At 39.2% G+C, this 19,301-nt stretch overlaps 1 protein-coding gene across 1 annotated transcript in view; it reads right to left on the bottom strand.

The window, feature by feature from the left end:
• The window catches only part of LOC150081766 (uncharacterized), a 171,810-nt gene extending 152,937 nt beyond the window's left edge, over window positions 1-18,873 (bottom strand). Inside the window, exon 1 of the mRNA XM_090380313.1 lies at window positions 18,432-18,873. Within this exon, the coding sequence (XP_090236439.1) occupies window positions 18,432-18,873 (442 nt within the window). The remainder of the gene's footprint in view (window positions 1-18,431) is intronic.
• Between the last annotated feature and the right edge of the window lie 428 nt (window positions 18,874-19,301).

Here is a 19,301-nt window from a genome sequence, read left to right as displayed (position 1 = left end):
TACTGGATGCAAACTGGTTAAAATAGGCAAATATACGCTGGTCCGGGAATAGGACTCAAAAGTCCTGCTCCTTTAATGTACCCGTTTGTCTTTCCAATTCCAAACGGATATCTAAATAATTATTACAAAATAACATTACACGCTTAGAGGTTTCCTCCTTTCCAGAAGAAGAGAAGCTACCATGAGACAGACAAATGTTGGTATAATCTTAAGGCTAAGTAGTGCCAGATCAATATAAAGGTGGTCAATATTGAAGCCGAACTGCAACCAAAGTTTCTACTTTGGATTAACTGTATCCACCCCGGGCAAAAACACGAATGCTTGCCGGCCTTTCTCAGATGTTTCCCGCATTTGTTGCTGTATTATTTATCTTTCCGTAACAACTCTGTCCTTCACATTAGCGCTTGTGTGTACAATCTATCTCCTCCAGACATAACCTCAGTAGCTACACTGTTTCGTGTACAATATAATAAGAGAAAACCTCTGAGTTTGAAACAAATGTCTCTAAATTACAGAATTTTGAACTTTATGAAGCGAAGCTCCAGAGGCAAAAGTTAGAATGGAACAAACACTCGTACAGTAGTAAATTTAATCACCGACCTTTTATGCTCTATTCAGTTCTTGAAACTCAACTCTTTTGCGCTTGGCATACAATATCAACTTGGCATACAATCTCAACTTATTTTTCAAATATTTTATACATGCTCCGTAAAAAGTAAATGACTCCCAGATAGAACCCCAAAGACGTGGTGGGATGCCACATCCTAAGGGATGTGGCATCCCACCCTTACTCCTCACTACTGGATATCGGTTCCGACTCGGTCTGCCCTTCAGGATCATACGAGGTGCAGCCGAATCGGTGCAATAGAAATAACACACATTGAAGTAGTTCAAGAATAGTTTTATTTTTATTCGAAGTAATCCGAATCTGTTTGAATGCACTTATTATTTGATAAATATAATTGTTCTAATTGAATCCACAATTAGAAAAATTATCAAAAATGCATTTAAGATAAAAGCTTTAGCAACTACGATCTAGAAGTCGTCTACAACTAGGATGATTCGTTCAAGGAGCTATTTGCTTGAAGAAATGGCAAGATGTCTTAGAATTTGGAGGGAGGACCGAACACAACGAAACATGCCCGTAAAGTGAACTGATAATGGAAATGGCAAGGAGCATCTTCAGACACCTTCGGGAAAAGGAATAAGATACGTCATAAGCATTTACAGACAGCAGAGGTTAGTTTAATAAATTTAAACGGCGCACTAACCTCCACAGCATACGTATCTCTGTTAAAGCTACTAGTGCAGACAAAAAGGTAGCACAGAAATTTCCCGCGACTCTAACAGCCATCGAGCGTGGTAACTACTCTCCCAAGATTGTCTTTAATGTCGATGAAACAGGCCTTATTTGGAAAAGATGGCCATCACGTACTTTCATCTCCCAAGAAGAGAAACGCGCATCTGGATTGAATGTTGGAAAAGACAGATTAATTCTCTCTTACTAGGGGAAAACGCTTCATGTGATTTTGAGTTAAAATTGATTAGTATTAGTAACGGCCGCATGGTGCAGGAAAGCCTATGGCTTATGCTGCACCAGCCAAAAAAAAAAAAAAAAAAAAAAATCCGAACAAAACAATGATAAAAATAAATAACTAAATAATAATAAATAAAATAAAATATAAATAAAAAGGAAATTAAACCTATCATCCTATGCGCTTCCCTTACCCGAAAGTACTATCCAGATGACCTTTGAATTTCCCCAAACTGTCGGCCTCTACCACCCATGAAGGCAACTTATTCCAGTAATTTATAACTCGCTGGCTAAAATAAAACTTCCTGCAGTCCAATCTAAACATTTCCCTCCGTAACTTGAATTTATGCTACTGTATCATTCAGAAACAACACGAGCTATGAAAGGATCTTCAAAATCACGTTTGCCAGTGATTTGAAATCAAACAAGAAGGCCTAGGTGACGATTGATATTTTCCAGCAGTGGTTTGTTTCATATATTTGCCTGTAGTAAAGAGCTATTGTGAAGGGCACAACCTTGAGTCAAGGGCATTGTTGGTACTCAATAATGCTCAGGCCACCTCGTGAATCTAGACATCCTTCAGACCTGCATTCCTGTAGAAGTGGTTTACGTTCCACCCAACACCACTTGATTATTCCAACAAGTGGATCAAGGAATCATATCGAATTTTAAGGCCTTGGCCACACATTCAGACAGCTCGTAGAGGAAACAGATGGGGAAGATAAATCGTCCATCAGAAAATTTTGGAAAAAAATAGTCATGATTGCTATAGACGATATCACAGCAGCCTGGCATGAAGTGACTTAAAACTGCATGAATGGAATGTAGAAAAAGCTATGGTCAGAAGCGTGCAACGACTTTATAGGATGTGAGGAGGAACCAGTCATTAAAAACATCGTTGAACTAGCCTGTGAAGCGGGAATGAAGGATGTCAATGTTGGATGATGTTGAGGAATTTCTGCAGTCTCATGGTCAGCTTTGGCCAGCTCTTCTTATAATGGTTTCCGTCTCCCGAAACTGCTTCCGTAGTGGCGAGACGACACTGCGTGACACATTAAGCCAAGTATCGGCTGCGTCTGCCCGGCTTCAAGTCTTACTAACGATGAACTTCATGAATTAGCAAAACAGCGCACACAGAGTGAAATTAAAGATCCTGATGCATAGGACGAAACACCAGTGAGAAACCTCACCACAGAATTCGTCAGTGGTAGTATTGCTACGATCTCCCAAAATATTGGAGCAGTTCACCGATAATGACCCTGGGAGCGAAGCAGCAAGGCAAAGAGTTGTTCTCAATATGATTTCCTGCTATCGAGAACTACTTCGTGAGAGGAAACTTAAGAGAAGACTGTCAACTTCCACTTCAAGAAAAATTAATCTTCAAATAACTTATTCATGATATATACTGTGCATTATTCAATGAACGTACGTACTGTATTAATCTGTTTAACATACCCATAAATAACTGAATATCATACTTCTCAGTTTGAAAAAACTTAAGGAACGCATCTCCATTTATTTAATGTTAGAATTACCTCCTATAGAGTTGTTTTGTTTAGCACTCCATTTTCTAGGAAGTTATCCTGAGCACTAATCTGGATATGCCAGTACATTGTGTAAATTTTAGCATCTTTTAGTTACCTCCAACTCATAACTGGGTATAGAACAACGTTTCTCAACCATCTTTTAACCTAACCCACTTGAAAAAAGAAAACAAAGTGATATAACAACGATCCATCATTTTAGGAAATGTATTTACATACAGAAGAATTCCTCGTTTTAGTTTCTTAGTTTTCATATTAAAATATAATCCACAAATAAAATCTTCTATATTTTCTTTTTATTTTTAATTCAAATCCTTGTGCTTAAATAAATTTTACGATTCGCCCAGATTTTCCTGGGACCCAACCGTGGATGACGGCCCACTTGTCGAAGAGCGCTGCTATGGTCTTCTCACAGACATTCTCAGATTTATGTTGTTTAATTAAAAAACATGCGCATAACTTTATTTCTCTTTCTTGGATGAATAGAGCAGTTGATTAGATTCAGTAGAATAGATGCAGTTATTTTCAGGGGAGGATCTAGGTCCTCGGAATTTAGGGCGGGTGTTATTAATGAGACCCTTTAGGTATAAGGCCAATCGGTTAAATCAATGTTGTCACGTCCTGAATAATATAATCAGTAAATTAGGAGGAGTTATTAGTTTCTCTGTCTATTTTCGTATCTTTACTAATAGAGTTACTCTCTATTAGTAAGGATAACAAATTCTGTCTCAACTGTTTCACATCTTTAGATTTCTTTTCTGCCAAGACAAAAGAGAGGACTCCTGTTTGCAAGAGTGAGAAAAATGGGATTAACGAATTCAAAATTGATTTCCAAACCTAGGAAAGTGGCCTCCTACCCAAATAGCATTCGTGTTTTACAGTTCCTTGCTGAAGCTATCTACCCAGCTTATTTCCCATTTTTATTTATTATTATTATTTTTTAATCTTTTATGTTCGTCAGGTTGGTTCTATTGCAAATTTAGCAAATGGATAACGCTATTAGTATCCTATATCCTTTCCCCGCAATACTTCATTATGATATTCTCGAATAATCATTTCATAACATTATGCACATCACTATACAAACTTAAAATAAAGTTTATTTTACTTATAAAACTAAAAATACTCGAACACTCTTGGTTGTAACAGGCATAGCAATCGATTCTATTTAACCAACTTCCTTTTTTTTTTTTTTTTTTCCCCATGAATTTTCTTAACATTTCTGCAGAGTCTGGAAAAACCCGATAAGGCTTAAACTGTCAGAGGCCGAGCCCTAGCCCTTTTATACATCAGATCAAACAAAAGTCTGACTTCGAGAAGCGTCTGCTACTGAATCATTATTGATCTGTTGTTAGCTTCCAGTACGCAAGATCTTTGCTACCTCCTTATTAGAGGATTTTCTGTTGCTTGTTACGTATCTGTGCAAAAACATTTCCTTCTGGGTTATTTTATCAGTGGATTTCGATCGCTTAAGTCGTTTGGCTATGGCAGTGTACGTTTGCAAATTCCGTGAAATCTGACTTTGGTTTCTAGCACTAATTTTCATGAACTGCATATGTGGTGTGACGACCCTTCCTGAATATAAGTAGAATGTGCACTGTACATATATGGGGAGTGACAAAGGAAGTCAAGCGGAGAATACATTCTCAGATAGCATGAACTACAATAGGAGATCTGCAGACGAAAAAAAAAAATTCAGTTTCCTCTGCGCCATGGACTTGCGTGTTAAAATGGGATTCCATTGTGACACTAATTTTGCAATTTGATGTAGTGAAGGTTAATGTCCCGGCAATTCTAACTAAACCACTAGCCTCACTTTCAAATAAAGACATTCGAATTGCCAGACTTCCTACGATTAAGCGTTCTGCAGCGACCTCTATGTGACATTTGCATCGTTATCGAAACTGCTCAAGACCCAAGAGGAATATTAAAAGAACTTTTTATCTCGATTATCTGAATGCTCCCCGCCACTACAAGGAGGCGAAGGTCACACAACACTTCCTACACAAGAGTCGAAAGAAAACTTTTAATCTTCTTCGAGTGAAGTTGTTCAGTGGGGTGTGTAGTGATAGCCAATACCGTCAGGGAGAAAATAAAGATAAATGAGGTATTTCGCACCTGAACAACAGTTTCTCTATGAGAGTCCAAGGGGACCTGCCAAATCACGAGACTAATGGATCTATTGTTGTGGCTTGCAATCCAACGATTCGTCGTCATTGTCTGTGACACTTTGCAGAGCGTGTCGGAAATAAAATGATGATAAAACAATATTGGCGGTGTGAGTTTTCTGTCTCCAGCGAACTTTAATGGTGCTCGTCAAGACGCGTGATACCTCGCGCACTCCTACTTTCCTTCCGCCCTATTTCAAGAACTTTCCCATACAGCGCAATTTCTTTCTATTAAGTGCGTGTGGGGCTGTCTAACCTGACCCCGCTGTCGGCAGTCTCTAAGTGACGTGGGTGGCCGAAAACCACCTGCCACCACTTACTTAAGGCACTCCTAAATATCACGGGAAATCTCTCTCTCTCTCGGAAATACCGCACACACTAATTGTTGTTTCACTACGTATGACCTATTATGGAGGTAATGGTTAGCATGAATGGGTGTTAAAGTTATTACATTCCCAAAAGCAAATAAAACAACAAAAAAAAAAAAAAATCCTTTGTTGCAACTTTGCTGTTGGAGCTAGTTCAGATGTACGAATCGTTGTCTTCCTGGATTCGAATTCCGTTGAGATGGGAGAAATCCTTATGAGTTGTTTCCACACCATGAGCTAGTTAGTCGGTCCAAGGTCAGAGTTTCATGGTTTTCATCCCAGAAGTTTGTTTCCCATTCGGCATAACATGCAAATCAATCGGATACAGAATACAGGCAATTTACGGACACTGATAGACACCTCATAGTCTTAGTTTTCCTGACATTAATTCGAAAACAACCAGACAACTTCCTCCCCCACCTCCTTGCAGTTTTCAAATGTACTTTGAGCCCTATTTGGAGTAAGAAAAGTTTTTCAGTTTAACGCAATAGACAAATAACATTGTCACACTTTATGCAATGCCGTTTTAGAAATTATTCTTATTTTTTATTTTATTATTTTGTTTTAACATTGGGCATATTTGCTTCTAGGTGTGTTCGCTGTGCCCGTAGCATGTCATTGCCGTAAATAGACTCGCGCGCGCATACTTTTGCGATAAGCCTTAATTACTTAGAACATTTTGATTCTCTTGAATATTTCGTTCATATCCGTCTTCTTTTGATTTTCATTAATACGAATAATTATTAACCTCCTCAGATTTTTTTTAACATTGGATCTCATCACGCGGCATAGCATGTGGTTCCAAGGCCGAAATAATTAAAAAAATGAGACTTTAGTCATAAGAAACTTGAACTGACTTGGTATTTCAGTTGCTAGATGTGTGGTGCATCACACTCACGCATTTGCCAGATGAAGATTAATTAGGAATATTTAAATTTTTTTTACCAGTCCCTCAGAATCTACATTAAATTATTTGGTAATTGGCTTCTTTCAAAGAACGTTCACGGGCAAAACCGGTTTTAAGAGGGTGTCAAAGGTGCATTGCTCGGATGCGCGCTCATGATCTACAATGTCCATCTATTTGGGTAACATTACAAGGTCGATAAGTTAAAATCAGAATTAATTTGTCCTTTATATTAAAGATTGAATTGGAAACTATTTCTAATAGCACTGCATTTTTGTTTCAGAAAATTTTCTTCTTATTTATGATTTTGTAATATTAGATTAGATGTTTAAATTATGAATTAACTTATTTTAAATATTAAAACTAATACGTATTAAAATAATAAAACTAATTAATATTATTATTAAATATTGAAAGATATATCGGAAGAATTTATAACAATAAAAGGACTAAGGCTATATGGAATGTCTCCAACCCTTTTTAAAACTTATTTGGAGAATGCACTTGGAGACTGGGACACATCGTGTCGATTAAGGGGTATTGCAGTAGGGGAGAAAGTGATGCATTCTTTAGTCTTTGCCGACGATCAGGTGATAGTAGCCGAAGACAGAAATAATGCAGAATAAATTACTAAAAAGGTAGCATATGCATTAGGAGGACTTAAAAGATAATTCTTTAGAAAACAGAATATTTGGTGAAGGGACTGGGGTATGATTTGGATATAACAGGAATTGGGAAAATAAAATCTGTTAAGCACTTTAAATATCTAGGGACAATAAATAAATAAATTCTCTATAATACTGCTAAATACAGTGCTGTTTCCTTATAATCTCTATCACAAGATAGAGCGAATATAAGAAACGGCTCCGTATTTAGCAGCCATGGGGTTGAACCTCCATTACTTAAAGCACGTGTCTTATGTACTCTAGCGCTGACAACTGGGCTATGGCGGCGCAATACTACATAAATCAGGCACTTGTTTGTTTGTTTGTTATTTGGAGCATTAGCAACTAAGGCCATATTGCTCCGGGAATATGCGGTGGTCATTCCTGACCTTTCCGTATCCTCCGTATTTGGTGGTGACGGACTCGAACCCCGGTCTAATCAAGAAGCGTGTGCTACGCACTGCTGCTCCTTCCCACCTGGCTATGGAGGCGCCTCAGGCACTTGTAAGAAAGATGTGGATTATTGCATAAGTCAAAGAGGAGCACTGCGTATGATAAATGGGTCATATGGAGTCGAGAAATACATGAAAGAGCAAAGACAATTATTATGCGGGCTATCATTGAAAGTATTCTGATATATGGAAGTGAAGGATAGTCCCTAACACAGCTCCAGAAACAAAGGCTATGATATGCAGTGGAGATTGATGGCCTAAGAAGGAGCTGCCTTGAATATAGGATCCAGCGAGTGGGCAATGACATCATTAGAGAACAGATGCATCAGTTTTCTGTTGTAAAGAGTGAAAGGAAAGATTTTACAATGGTACGGTCACGTCAGAAGAATGCCAGATACGAGATGGGCAAAACAAAGTATTTGATTTCCCCGTTTTCTTCTACCTGGAATACAAAGTATTCTAGGTAGAAGAAAACGGGGGAAACCCCGAGAAAAATCGAGAGGAGGAATGGCGCACGCTATGAGTGAAAGGAATTTAGATAATGATGTATGGAGAGATAGGCAACCTTGGCACACTTTACAATATTAATTATAAAAATAAGGCAATAAAAAACAACCGCTGACAAGTGGAAGAAGCCTGTAAAAGTAAAAAAAAAAAAGTAAGTAAATATTAAAACTACTATATTAATGTTGAACCTCTATGTTGAAATCAATAGTCAAGTAAAACGAGTGTAGTACTCTAACCCCGCATCATTCTATTATAGTGTATAGTGTGTTTGGGGTATAAAGGCACCAGTGGTTTCCCCCATCTCCGCGTAGTATACATTGCGGTGTGATACAGAACGCTGTAGAGGCCAGAGGTTTAAAAGCGTATGGATATTATGACGTGTAATGTTTTGTACTGTTCTTCATCTGGTCTTTTAGCCGTTGGGTCCCTAATGAGACCCACCGTTGCCCACACTATACCTCGTGGAGGCAGACCAGGTACACCAGTATTTTAGAGATTTACTATTTGTGTTTCTCTATTAGTGGTTGCTTGCCTGTTCTTCATTTTTTTTTTTTTTTTTTTTTTTTTTTATGGCTACGGCAGGCTTTGCAGAGTTTTCTAACTCTCATAACTGATGGTAATTTTCGCGGGTTTACCCCACTTGAATACTAGTTGCGCGTAGATTTTAAATGAAATCGTGATCGAAAGATCGGGACACTCAATCAGTAGTGACACTGAGTATTCCGACTTTTGATTGCAATCAGTGGAATAGCTATGGTAATAACTGTAGGCTGTAGGAAAATTAAATATTTTTTTCCGATCCTGCTTATTTCTTCACTGGGACAGACAGGAGCCGATTCGAGAGAAGTCAGAATAGACCGCTATTCTGACGCAGTCGCGGAAACGCAATAGTGGACTCGCTTCAGGTGATACTTGTTCGAGCTCGCATAACTACTAAATACGGTAAAGTTTTTGTGCATTTTATCTGGTAAACTCCTCTGACCTCATGTGATTGTCCCGAGCACAAACAGAAAATGTATTTTATGAGACTCTGGAAGCAGCAGTCTCGTTGGATACAGGGTAATGAAGTTAAATATACAACACCTATTTTTTTTTTTTTTTTTTTTTTTTTTCTCAAGTTTACTATGTTTTTAAGGCGACTTTGAAATTGGAGATTTTCTGATGGTCAGGAACCTGGCCATTTCGCAGTAGGAAATGTAAAAACTGATTGCTGACAGGCGCTTCAATTACAAAAGTAAAGGGGGAAAAAAAAAGATCACTTACCAGTTTGCCAGAGTTTGAACTATCGATAAATATGAAATGTGTGCGGGCTTGCACAAAATTGCAACTTTATTTATATCCTGAATTATAATAGCATCTATTGTGGTACGTGTATTACCTCTGCACAAGTGTGTTTACAGAGTACAGTACAAGTGTGTTAGTTTCGAATTCCTTCTCTGAAGGAATTCGAACCTAGACCTTTCCAAATGAGTATCAAGTGACGAAGCCACTATACTAGCACGGTGGACGGAACTTATGGCTTAAATAACCACGGAACACTAACCTGTCCGATACTTCAAGCGTATGCCTGCCAGCGACTTGAACAACTTAAGGAAACAACATTACTTCGCTTCCTTCTGTCGAGATTTACAAATCTCCTTTTCTGGGGAGGTTTGAATCCAACACTGCATTTGTTTCGATTCAACTTAAGGGTCAGACCGAGTTTAGGATTGTGCGCTCTGTATGCCAGAACACCGTTCTGATGAAATGTCTTTATATTTTGGTAGTGAAACCATTAAGACCAGTCTAGTTTCTACTGTTTAATTTAAACAAATAATTAGGCAGTCATTTCTTAAATAAGCGTAACCAAACACTTTTTCTTAATAGATATAAATTTCACATAGCTACATAAATGTAGAGTGAGAGAGTTGTAAAAAGGATTAATCCAATAGAGAGAAAATGGATTCCTATACCCCAAAAATGCTGTTTTTTTTTTTTTTTTTTTTTTTTTAACGAATTTGAAAACTAAAAACGTTCTGAATTTAATGTTCTTAAGGTTAAAGAATTTTGCTTTAGAAATCTTTTTTTCTTCCTCACTGCACTAAATTTTTCTATTCTTTGCATCTTTTAAGATCTTTTGTAACAAAGATCGAACAAGAGATTTCTCTATCATCCCTTAGGTGGGCATAGAAAATGTACCGAAAATTCACCCCTGAAGTTACATATCCCTATTTTCTGAATAGGATCACATCTCAAGGTCAGATTTCTTTTCTTCCCTCACACTTGCCTCTATTTTAACGGCGATAAAAGGGGAGGGAGAAGAAAGACGTTTAGCTTCACGTAGATTCATTAAATAAAAGGCCACAAACAGATAATTATACTAAAAAAAAAAAAGAAAAAATCAGGAATGCGGCTCTTTTTCTGTAAGACAATGAAAATATCTCATCTTATTTCAGACTGAAGCCTTCTTCGGATCGCTGAATCGTTTAAAGATTTGTACAAAACACGAAATAGCATAATGAAAATGGAGAAGGGAAAAAAATGGGGTTGTTGTGTTTTAGTAACGTCTGTGACTTAGAGCATACTGCACCATTGTTTATTATGTTTGTACAAGTGCGCTTAGGCACAATATGGCCTTAGCAGCTCTTGTGCCATTAAACAACATGCCAACAACAACAACAAGTGCTGTGTTAGTTGTCTGACAGCACCGGGGGTTCCCCCCCCCATCTCCGCTCAACAACAAGTATGCCTCCACGGCTGATTTGCTTGCTTGAAAACCCAGAATAACTCACGGGGAACCCTATCCTCCTCCCCTGCCCGAGATCGGCTAATTACAGTACTGATCGAAGAGTCCTTTAGAAATTCCTCTAGTCTGTGAGTGCACTTAAACTAGAAAACTCCAATGAGTATCAAGTGCAGAAACCACTATACTGTCTTAGAGGACAGGACAGGACACCAAATTGTATTTGTAGGTTTGAGATTGAAATGTATAATGCGCCTAACTGAAATATGCAGTCTTCTGAAATTCGATTACGAAAGCTGCTCAAGAAGTAGTTAGTATTTTAGAAGTTTTCAGTATTTCACAAAGAAATATCTTCATTCAAATAATTATTTTTTATTATATTATTATCTTTTGCATACCCTTCAAGAGCTGAATTCAGTATGCACGGTTATTTCTATTCCATACATTTATGTAATATCTCCATGCATCTAGCCTAGCGGAGCTTCAAAGCATGAATCACTTTGGAGTGGATGAGGTGAGGGGAGTAATCCATTTTCTGGTATTTAATAAATCCACAGCTGACCTTACTACATAATAAATTATGCAGTACAGCGGTATTCACCATATTGCTGATGTACATCATACGATATTCTCGAAGAATATGAATCCCGTTATATATTTCTACGAAATTTGTAGCCCTAAATACATTTTCGTGATAATCTGTTTATAATACCGACAAATTAAGCCGAGTACACGATTAATTCAAGTAAATTTAACATATCTGATATCGTATTTTTGGTGGAAATCCAACTAATTGTTCCTTTTTCGGATGCTTTTATTTTAACAAACAACATTTCATAAGTTTCGAAGGCACATCTCTCACAGAATGATTTATCAGCTCGCCGTTTTCTGTTTAATACCGAAAAAAAAGCAGTCCTGAATTTACCGACGTTCGATCTCAAGAAAGAAAGAAAGAGGATCTTTTCACAAAAATTCACATCCATTCCTCATACTTCCAGCTGGAGGCATGGGCAGATTGTTACCAGATGTTGTGTCATCTCATCCACCCATGAGATGTTTATGCTCCAGGATTCTTCATGCTGTCTGAAATCTGTTTAATCTTCCGACTTTAAAGTGGCTAATCATCTCCCATTCGAATTTCTCTGCAATAGCACCAGATGGCATCCCTAAGTGCTGTCTGGAAAGCGTGCCTTTTTTTTTTTTTCCTTCTTGGACATCTTGGCAAATCTTTACAACTAAACTCTCACGATTTCAGGCTGCAAATGCTACAGATGTACTCCAATTTCCAAGCATGCAAAACCACATGAGCCAAACAACTTTAGAGCTTTCTGTATTTACTCCCCTTTACTGAAGTTTTTAGACAAAATTCTCTTAACCACTTTCTAGGCAAATTTTTGCTTTTTCAATTCTCTCCAGCATCTCAGTTCAACTGAGACATGTATTCTTCAACGATTTAAGCAACGTGGCAAAAGAGAAAAAAAAAAAAAAAGAGAATCTGCGATGTTTTTGTTGTAGAGATTTTAGGCACATCAGCAAATTGGACCGTATTGCGCCGTATATATAATATATCTGTAAATTGAGTGTGGTTCTGTGTCAGTGGTGACATCAAGGAAGAAGCAGTGCAAATTATCCTCGTCGTACAGTTGGTAGAATTGCCGTCCTCCCCATACTAGGTGGAAAAGACCTGAGTTCGAGTCCCGTCGATGATGTGAGGTATTTTTATGTTTTTATGGGACTTTTTCACAACGTGGCTGAGTTAGTCTACTTCAGACGAGGGTAGTATGGTTTTTCTCCGAGAAACTCGGGCTTTTTGTCCAGCAAACAGAAAATCGACCTCGCAATATACGCAATTCACAGACAACATAAAAGGTCAATATGGCTTTAGTCGCTGATGTTCCTAAAAACCGTACTACAATTTGGTATCCCTGCTGTGAAAGTGGTTAAACATTTAATTTAGGTCGCTCTTCTCTTATATTCTCTAACACATTCGCAACCGCTATTCGAAACATTAGCTTAGGCATATCCTTAAGGAGAGCCCTCTTGGCTCTCCTTAAGGATATGCTCTCCAGTACTGCTTAGTTACACGACCAGTACACAGAGGGTGCTCACAAGGCTCAGTACTTGGCCAGCTTCTTTGGAATGTAATCTCGGACAGCTTTCTGAACCTGTCTTTGGGGACCTGAGGTCGCAAGTCTATGCAGACGACCTGATTCTGATGCTGGAGGCAGATTCCAGAGCTCAATTTGCAATCTCTGCAAATCGTGCCCTAAACACTCTACAGGAATTGACCAATCAGCGCCACCTAAAAATATCACCAGGAAAAACCTACTCGATTCTACTTAGGGGGACTCTTGACATCAGAAAACACCCCTCAGATAAAAGTCCTGGGAACCCACAGTCAAACGTGCCTAGGAGCTCAAATACCTTGGCATATTGCTAGTCAGTAATCTCTCATTTACACCCTATCTGGTATACCTGCAAAGCAAGATCAAGAAATATACGGCCGTGGTCGCAAGGGTAACCCGCCGCGACTGGGGACTGAAGAGGAGAACCCTCGCCCTCTTCTACAAAAGTCTTCCTGCCGGCAATCACATATGCTTCAGGTGTCTGGTTCTACAAGGCAGTGACTGCTGTCAACAAAAGAAAGCTGGAATCCATCCGACGATATATCCTCCTGACAATCTCCAGAGCATGCTGCACTGTAAGCACCCACGCCCTCCAGGTTCTTGTGGGAACCTTCCCCTTGACCTGGAGATCATCCGCTGTTGGGCTGCTCTATCAACTGTCCAAGGGCAGAGAATCCATCTGCCTTGACTTTACAACTCACCCGACGAATGACATCAAACTCGAAAAGAGACGCCTCCTTGCCTACTTGCAGAGGGCCCGGCAGACCCGTTGGGCAGGATCAACGAATGGACAGGCCACCAGAAGATTTATTCAGGATATCCAAAAGGTCTCTTTCTCAAAAGCCCAACTTGGTTTTCTCCAGGACTCCTGAATCCTACTTACTAACATGACACGGAGCAATAAGAGGAAAACTATCGACCCTTGGACTAAGTGATCCACTGAAGTGGACAGCCAGGGACTTGGTAGCATCTCTTGCACCAATGCACTCTCTACGAGGATCTACGATGCTGCCTCACCACTAGACTTCATTTCATACCACTAAACCAAGAATATTACTTCCTGGAAAATGAGGACAACTGAAAAGCTTTAACGCAATATGCGCAGGACTTCTTTACCCGATGAAGGGCATATCCATAACAGACATAGGAACAGACATAGACATTCCTCGGAACACACATTGGCTCTCACCTGACTCTGCAGTACTGACTCAGTACTCCATCCTACCCCAACCCAGGAAATAAGATATTCACAAAGAGAGGAGCAGCAAAGTGGCAGCCTCCTCTGATTGACTACCAGTGAACAGCGTCAACATCTGACTCGACAACACTGAAACAGACAACGAATAGGACCTTGTGTCCAAGGATTGATTGACAAATGTGTCCAAGGAGTGATAGACAATGGAACGGAATTGACTCGTAGAACGGGACACCAGAAACTGACTTATTGTCTCAATACTATGAACAAAGAGAACCCCTGGACAAGACAATGAATCGGCATTAGAATGGTGAATGAACACATTGGAAAGGTGCCTTGCTGAACTGGACTCCACAAATCAGACACCGCAGCCTTGCTGCCAACTCGCTATACTGGCGTTCTGATCTGGCACTTTTCCTGGCTCCTATCTTTCCCTTTCTCTGGGGGAGGGGACGGTTTTCTGTTTCCTCCCCCCCCCCGTTTTTCCTTCTGGTGGGGAATGGATCTGCCCTACTGACCATCATTGGGGTCGCCTTCTCTTTCATCCCCATTCTTTTAACTTTACCCCCACTTTCCAGTCTTCCCGCCTACTCTACCTGTATTGCTAGCGAATGCCCCACACAATGTAAAATTTAAAATATCCGAATTCAAACCGCACATATAGAACTTTTTCGGTCTAATTAGATTCTAGCTCCTGACCCCCCCCCCCCTCTGTCTCTCTCTCTCTTTCTTTCTTTTTTAGCCCTAGCCACTGAAATCTCAAGAAACTAGGTGGCAGGGCCTGTCAGAGTAAAATAAAATTACTGGTGCACCCGGTCTGCCTCTACTGGGCCAAGTGTGGGGAACGTTGGATCCTAACAGGGGTCCAGCGGCTAAATGGTCAGATGAACAAGGATACACAATACAACAAGGCACCTCCGTAGCCAGGTGGGAAGGAGCAGCAGTGCGTAGCACACGCTTCTTGATTAGACCGGGGTTCAAGCCCGTCACCACAAAATACGGAGGATGCGGAAAGGTCAGGGAATGACCACCGCATATCCCGGAACAATATGGCCTTAGTTGCTAATGCTCCTAAAAACCAAATAACAACAAACTCTGGCCTCAACAGTGTTCTGTTTCAAATGGCAATGTATACTACACGGAGATGGGAGAAACACGGTGCCGTCTGACAATTAACCCACTTTACGTCAAGCTATGAAGCTAGACTCCCCCTTTGATCCTGACACTGATGCACGACAAGGTCTACAGAAAAAATATTTTAGATTCGCTCATTATATTCACTTTTAACTGTTGCAGACTTCTCCAATTTCGTTGAGTTTGTTACATTTTTATTTGATTCCTTTGTTAAAGCCGCACTTCTCGTTTTATATATTTTTTCACTTAATTTATGCAAACCCTCTCTAGCCTAGCTGTATCGGAGTATTGCCTTTACTTTATTTGATGAGAATAAATGATTTTATATGTATATATAGACAAAGAGATATGGCAAATTTATAAACAAAACAAAATACCGTGGACAAAGACCACATCAACACAGGACATTGGTACTACTGATTTAATCTATGGGCCAAAGCGATAAACCCTTATTTCATCCAGGGTGGTGAAAAGATCTTAACAGAAGATCAACATACTGCTGATCTTCTGTTAACATTGGGTCCTTTCTACCAGTTGTGGTGAGGACTGCGATTATACCAACTGTGCTCCCACGAGGGCTTCTTGTTTCTGTAAAACTGGTGGCAGAAGCAAGATATATTTACTCTCGGAAAACGTCCCTATAAAGTGTGCGCCCTAATCAAGGTAGCTGCATTACTTACCTAACACTAGTTGGCGCCTGGTTGGTATATACTTTGGTTCTACCTTAATTGGTAATAGCGTAGACTGACTAGGATATGGATGAATACATAAGTGTTGTAGTCGTAGGCAGAAAGCGTTCTTTACCCAGTTCATTACGTGTGTAAATTTAGCCTAGAACATTCTTTTTCATTTTCTCCATAACGTTTTCTTGTTGTCAGTAATCGGATATGAAATAATCAGTCCTTTAAAATGTTTTCTCTCGCTTCTAAAAATTGATTCTTTTCGGTGTTTTCTTTGATGGGAGATCAAAATATTATCAGAGCAAAATTAATTCAGTCAGAAATGCAGGTGACTTCTGTAAAAGTTCATGATAATGGAAATTTAAGTGTTTTATTGGATTAATAAAGCTGCGAATAGATTTCGACCTCGTGAAAATATTTCTTCCAAATTTTGGAGGAAAAATGACAGACAAATATCTTTTGGCATTTAATTTTTCTAGCCTGATAACAGAAACAACTTTTCGAGTGGAATGTGACTTGAGCACTCTGAAAATCCGCAATTTACGAAGCAGTATGCTTTTGATAATGCAGATAGTGTGGTAGATCTTCAAAGAGATGATAGACCAAAACTATTACAAGCATACACAGCTAATAATGGTAATGTCGTGAAGTAGAATGTAGCACACAAAATTACTCTGTTTTCTGGTGAACTGAAGATATCAGGAAACCAGAACGAAGATCTTTGTAGTGAAGTGTTTTTTTTTTTTTTTTTTTCAAAGTGAAAAGAACTTAGCTTTCTGGAGTTGTTTTCTGGGTAGGAATTCTGTTTTGTTTGCTACAGATGAAAAAAAAAAAATCCTTAAAATGGAAAAGCCTTTATGGCCCACTCGAATGGTCACGGAGGTCACTAGACGTGATCCTCACTTTTCTTTTTTTATATATACAGAAAATAAAACGCATTATCGTAAACTAAACTTGGGATTTCAGACCTACTGAAAACCATAATTATTGAGAAATTAAGAAATAATTAAACACTATGTATTAAAGTTTCCCAAATGTTGCAAAAGACTTGTTGCCATTCAGTTATAAAATTAAGTGGTGTTAGACACTCTAGGGTCAGTCTTTTTCAAGTAACTCCTTACCCAACATTAGACACATAAGCAATACTTTAGATCCATATTCTTTACTTTGGGTCGTTCATACTTAAGAGTACGGAATGACCATACTTTAGATCGTTCCATACTATTAAGAGCATGGAACTATCCACTACATGTGAGTATGATGATGGAGAGATTGCCTGTTATCCACTTAGCTGCAAGACAGCTTAAAGCAGTAATGACAATTGACAGGAGGACAAACCTATGCTAACTAACTTGCATTGAAGTTTTATATTTAAAATTTCTGGGTTAAAGTGGCCTATCTTTCTTGACGAAGAATTGCTACAAGTAAATAAATAGCGGAATGAGGGGATCTTGATTCTTTGAAGATTCAGGGCCTAGTGCGTTTAGCACAATGGCTAAAGAGAATATTGCTGGTCGTTTGTTATTTACGAATATTTTATGAGAATGGTAATTTTGATATTTGCGGTGATACCTGAACTTCAATCTTCGCAGACGATATTTTAAATTAGTCTTTGCAACACAGATCCAAAAAAAGTTGAACAGCCTCATTTCTCTCGTGAGTCGTGTGCGAGAGTTGCTGAGCAACGAAATATCATAATATATACAGTACTTGTAATCTGTCTTGTAAACTTCTTTATCCTATATGGCTGGCCATTATTTTACAAGCAGAATGCGAGTATAACATTAACTTAGCATATAAGAATATTAAATAATCTGTTCTTAGCTCTGATGCCAATCAATCGAATCGCTATCAATGCCAAATTTGGGTAGTCCGGGGTTTTGGCACACTAGAGGCCCCAAAAAAATAAGGTCGGGAAGCCCTAGATAAACTGATTATGTTGTTCCCCCCATCCCTTTCCGCTACCTAGTGGGCTTGGAGTAACAACGACACTGCACCTCGGTAAATCTGAACTTACTCGCTATATATGAGCATCTTAATTAGCAACGATACTCTCTCAGCCCTACGGAGCCCGTGACAGCACATCCCTGACTATTTCCACAACATTCAATTTTAATGTGATCAGTGAGACATGGGAAGTCACAGGCATTTTCCTTCTCGATATTCATGCTCATTAGAGGGTGAATATCGGGAAGAGAAAGGGAGATGAAGCGATCATGGCAGTCAAACGAGAGGTACTCAAGAATTTCATCTACTGAATTGATTGCAAGAAGAAATATAACAGAAAGATGAAAAATGCTTTGCCAATACAGTTTGTTTATATATATATATATATATAAGACGTTCATCTCAGCGATCCCCACTGGATCGCTGAGATGAACATCTTGGCTTATAAAGAGGATGAGGGGGAAACAAGGGGAGAAAAAACTTACCCAACCGTCGAATGTCATAACCTCGAGGCGGCCGTAACACTCGGCGGGCCCAGGCTGATCGAACGACTTCCAGAGAAAACTCTGTGCTAGTGACTAGAAGAGTGGTGGGAACAATGCATCCGTTGTACTGTAGAGTGGAGATACTCTTCACGAGGCACGAATTCCAGAAACACTGTATATTCTGGTTGATGAAGTCCTTGAAGATCAATGGGCCATCGAAGCACGTGCTGTCCACACTCTGCCAACAACCTGCGGCATGTGCTTCTGTCTCCGTCTGAGGGGAAAGTTCCCACTTGTTTTCGTCATCCGGCCATGGCGTTCTGTTAGCTGCGGTTACCTCCGCGACACTGTCATTGTCGGTCTTGCGCCGTAAAACCACGGCAAGACAATTCTTAACCAGGACGTGTTTGTGTCTCTCCTCTGGAAATGGCTTCGGACACATGGAGCGAATGCTCACGCAGCCGGCGAAATGTAGCCACTATCCTCACACCCTGCTATACCAACTGCAGACAATGGATGAAGCCACCATCAATACTTACCTTAGGCGCATGGCCAGTCAGTACCTTGCAAGTGTCGCCCTCTCGTGATATATTCGTTAACTATTCCTTATGATTTTCTAATTTTATTACTGTATTTTCTTAATTTAGAAGGACGAAATGGGAAGTTACTTTCTTTTTTTAAATTTAAATTTTTAATTTACTATTTTAATTTTTTATCGCTATTTTCGTTTTTTTTTTTTTTTTCGTAGTTAATAGTAATATAGTACAGTATATTTATCTTTGATTTTTGTTTTTCTTTCTGGTGTAGCATGTGCGCAGTCTGTCTGAAATGGCTCTGCGTATTCAAAGAATTTTTGCATGTACTGTTAGT

Source organism: Mastigoproctus giganteus, chromosome 8 (genome assembly GCF_048544385.1).
Source record: "Mastigoproctus giganteus isolate SK-2022 chromosome 8, ASM4854438v1, whole genome shotgun sequence".
Classification (NCBI taxonomy): domain Eukaryota; kingdom Metazoa; phylum Arthropoda; class Arachnida; order Uropygi; family Thelyphonidae; genus Mastigoproctus; species Mastigoproctus giganteus.
Note: the sequence above shows the minus strand (reverse complement) of the source record. Positions and strands in the feature narration are given on the sequence as shown.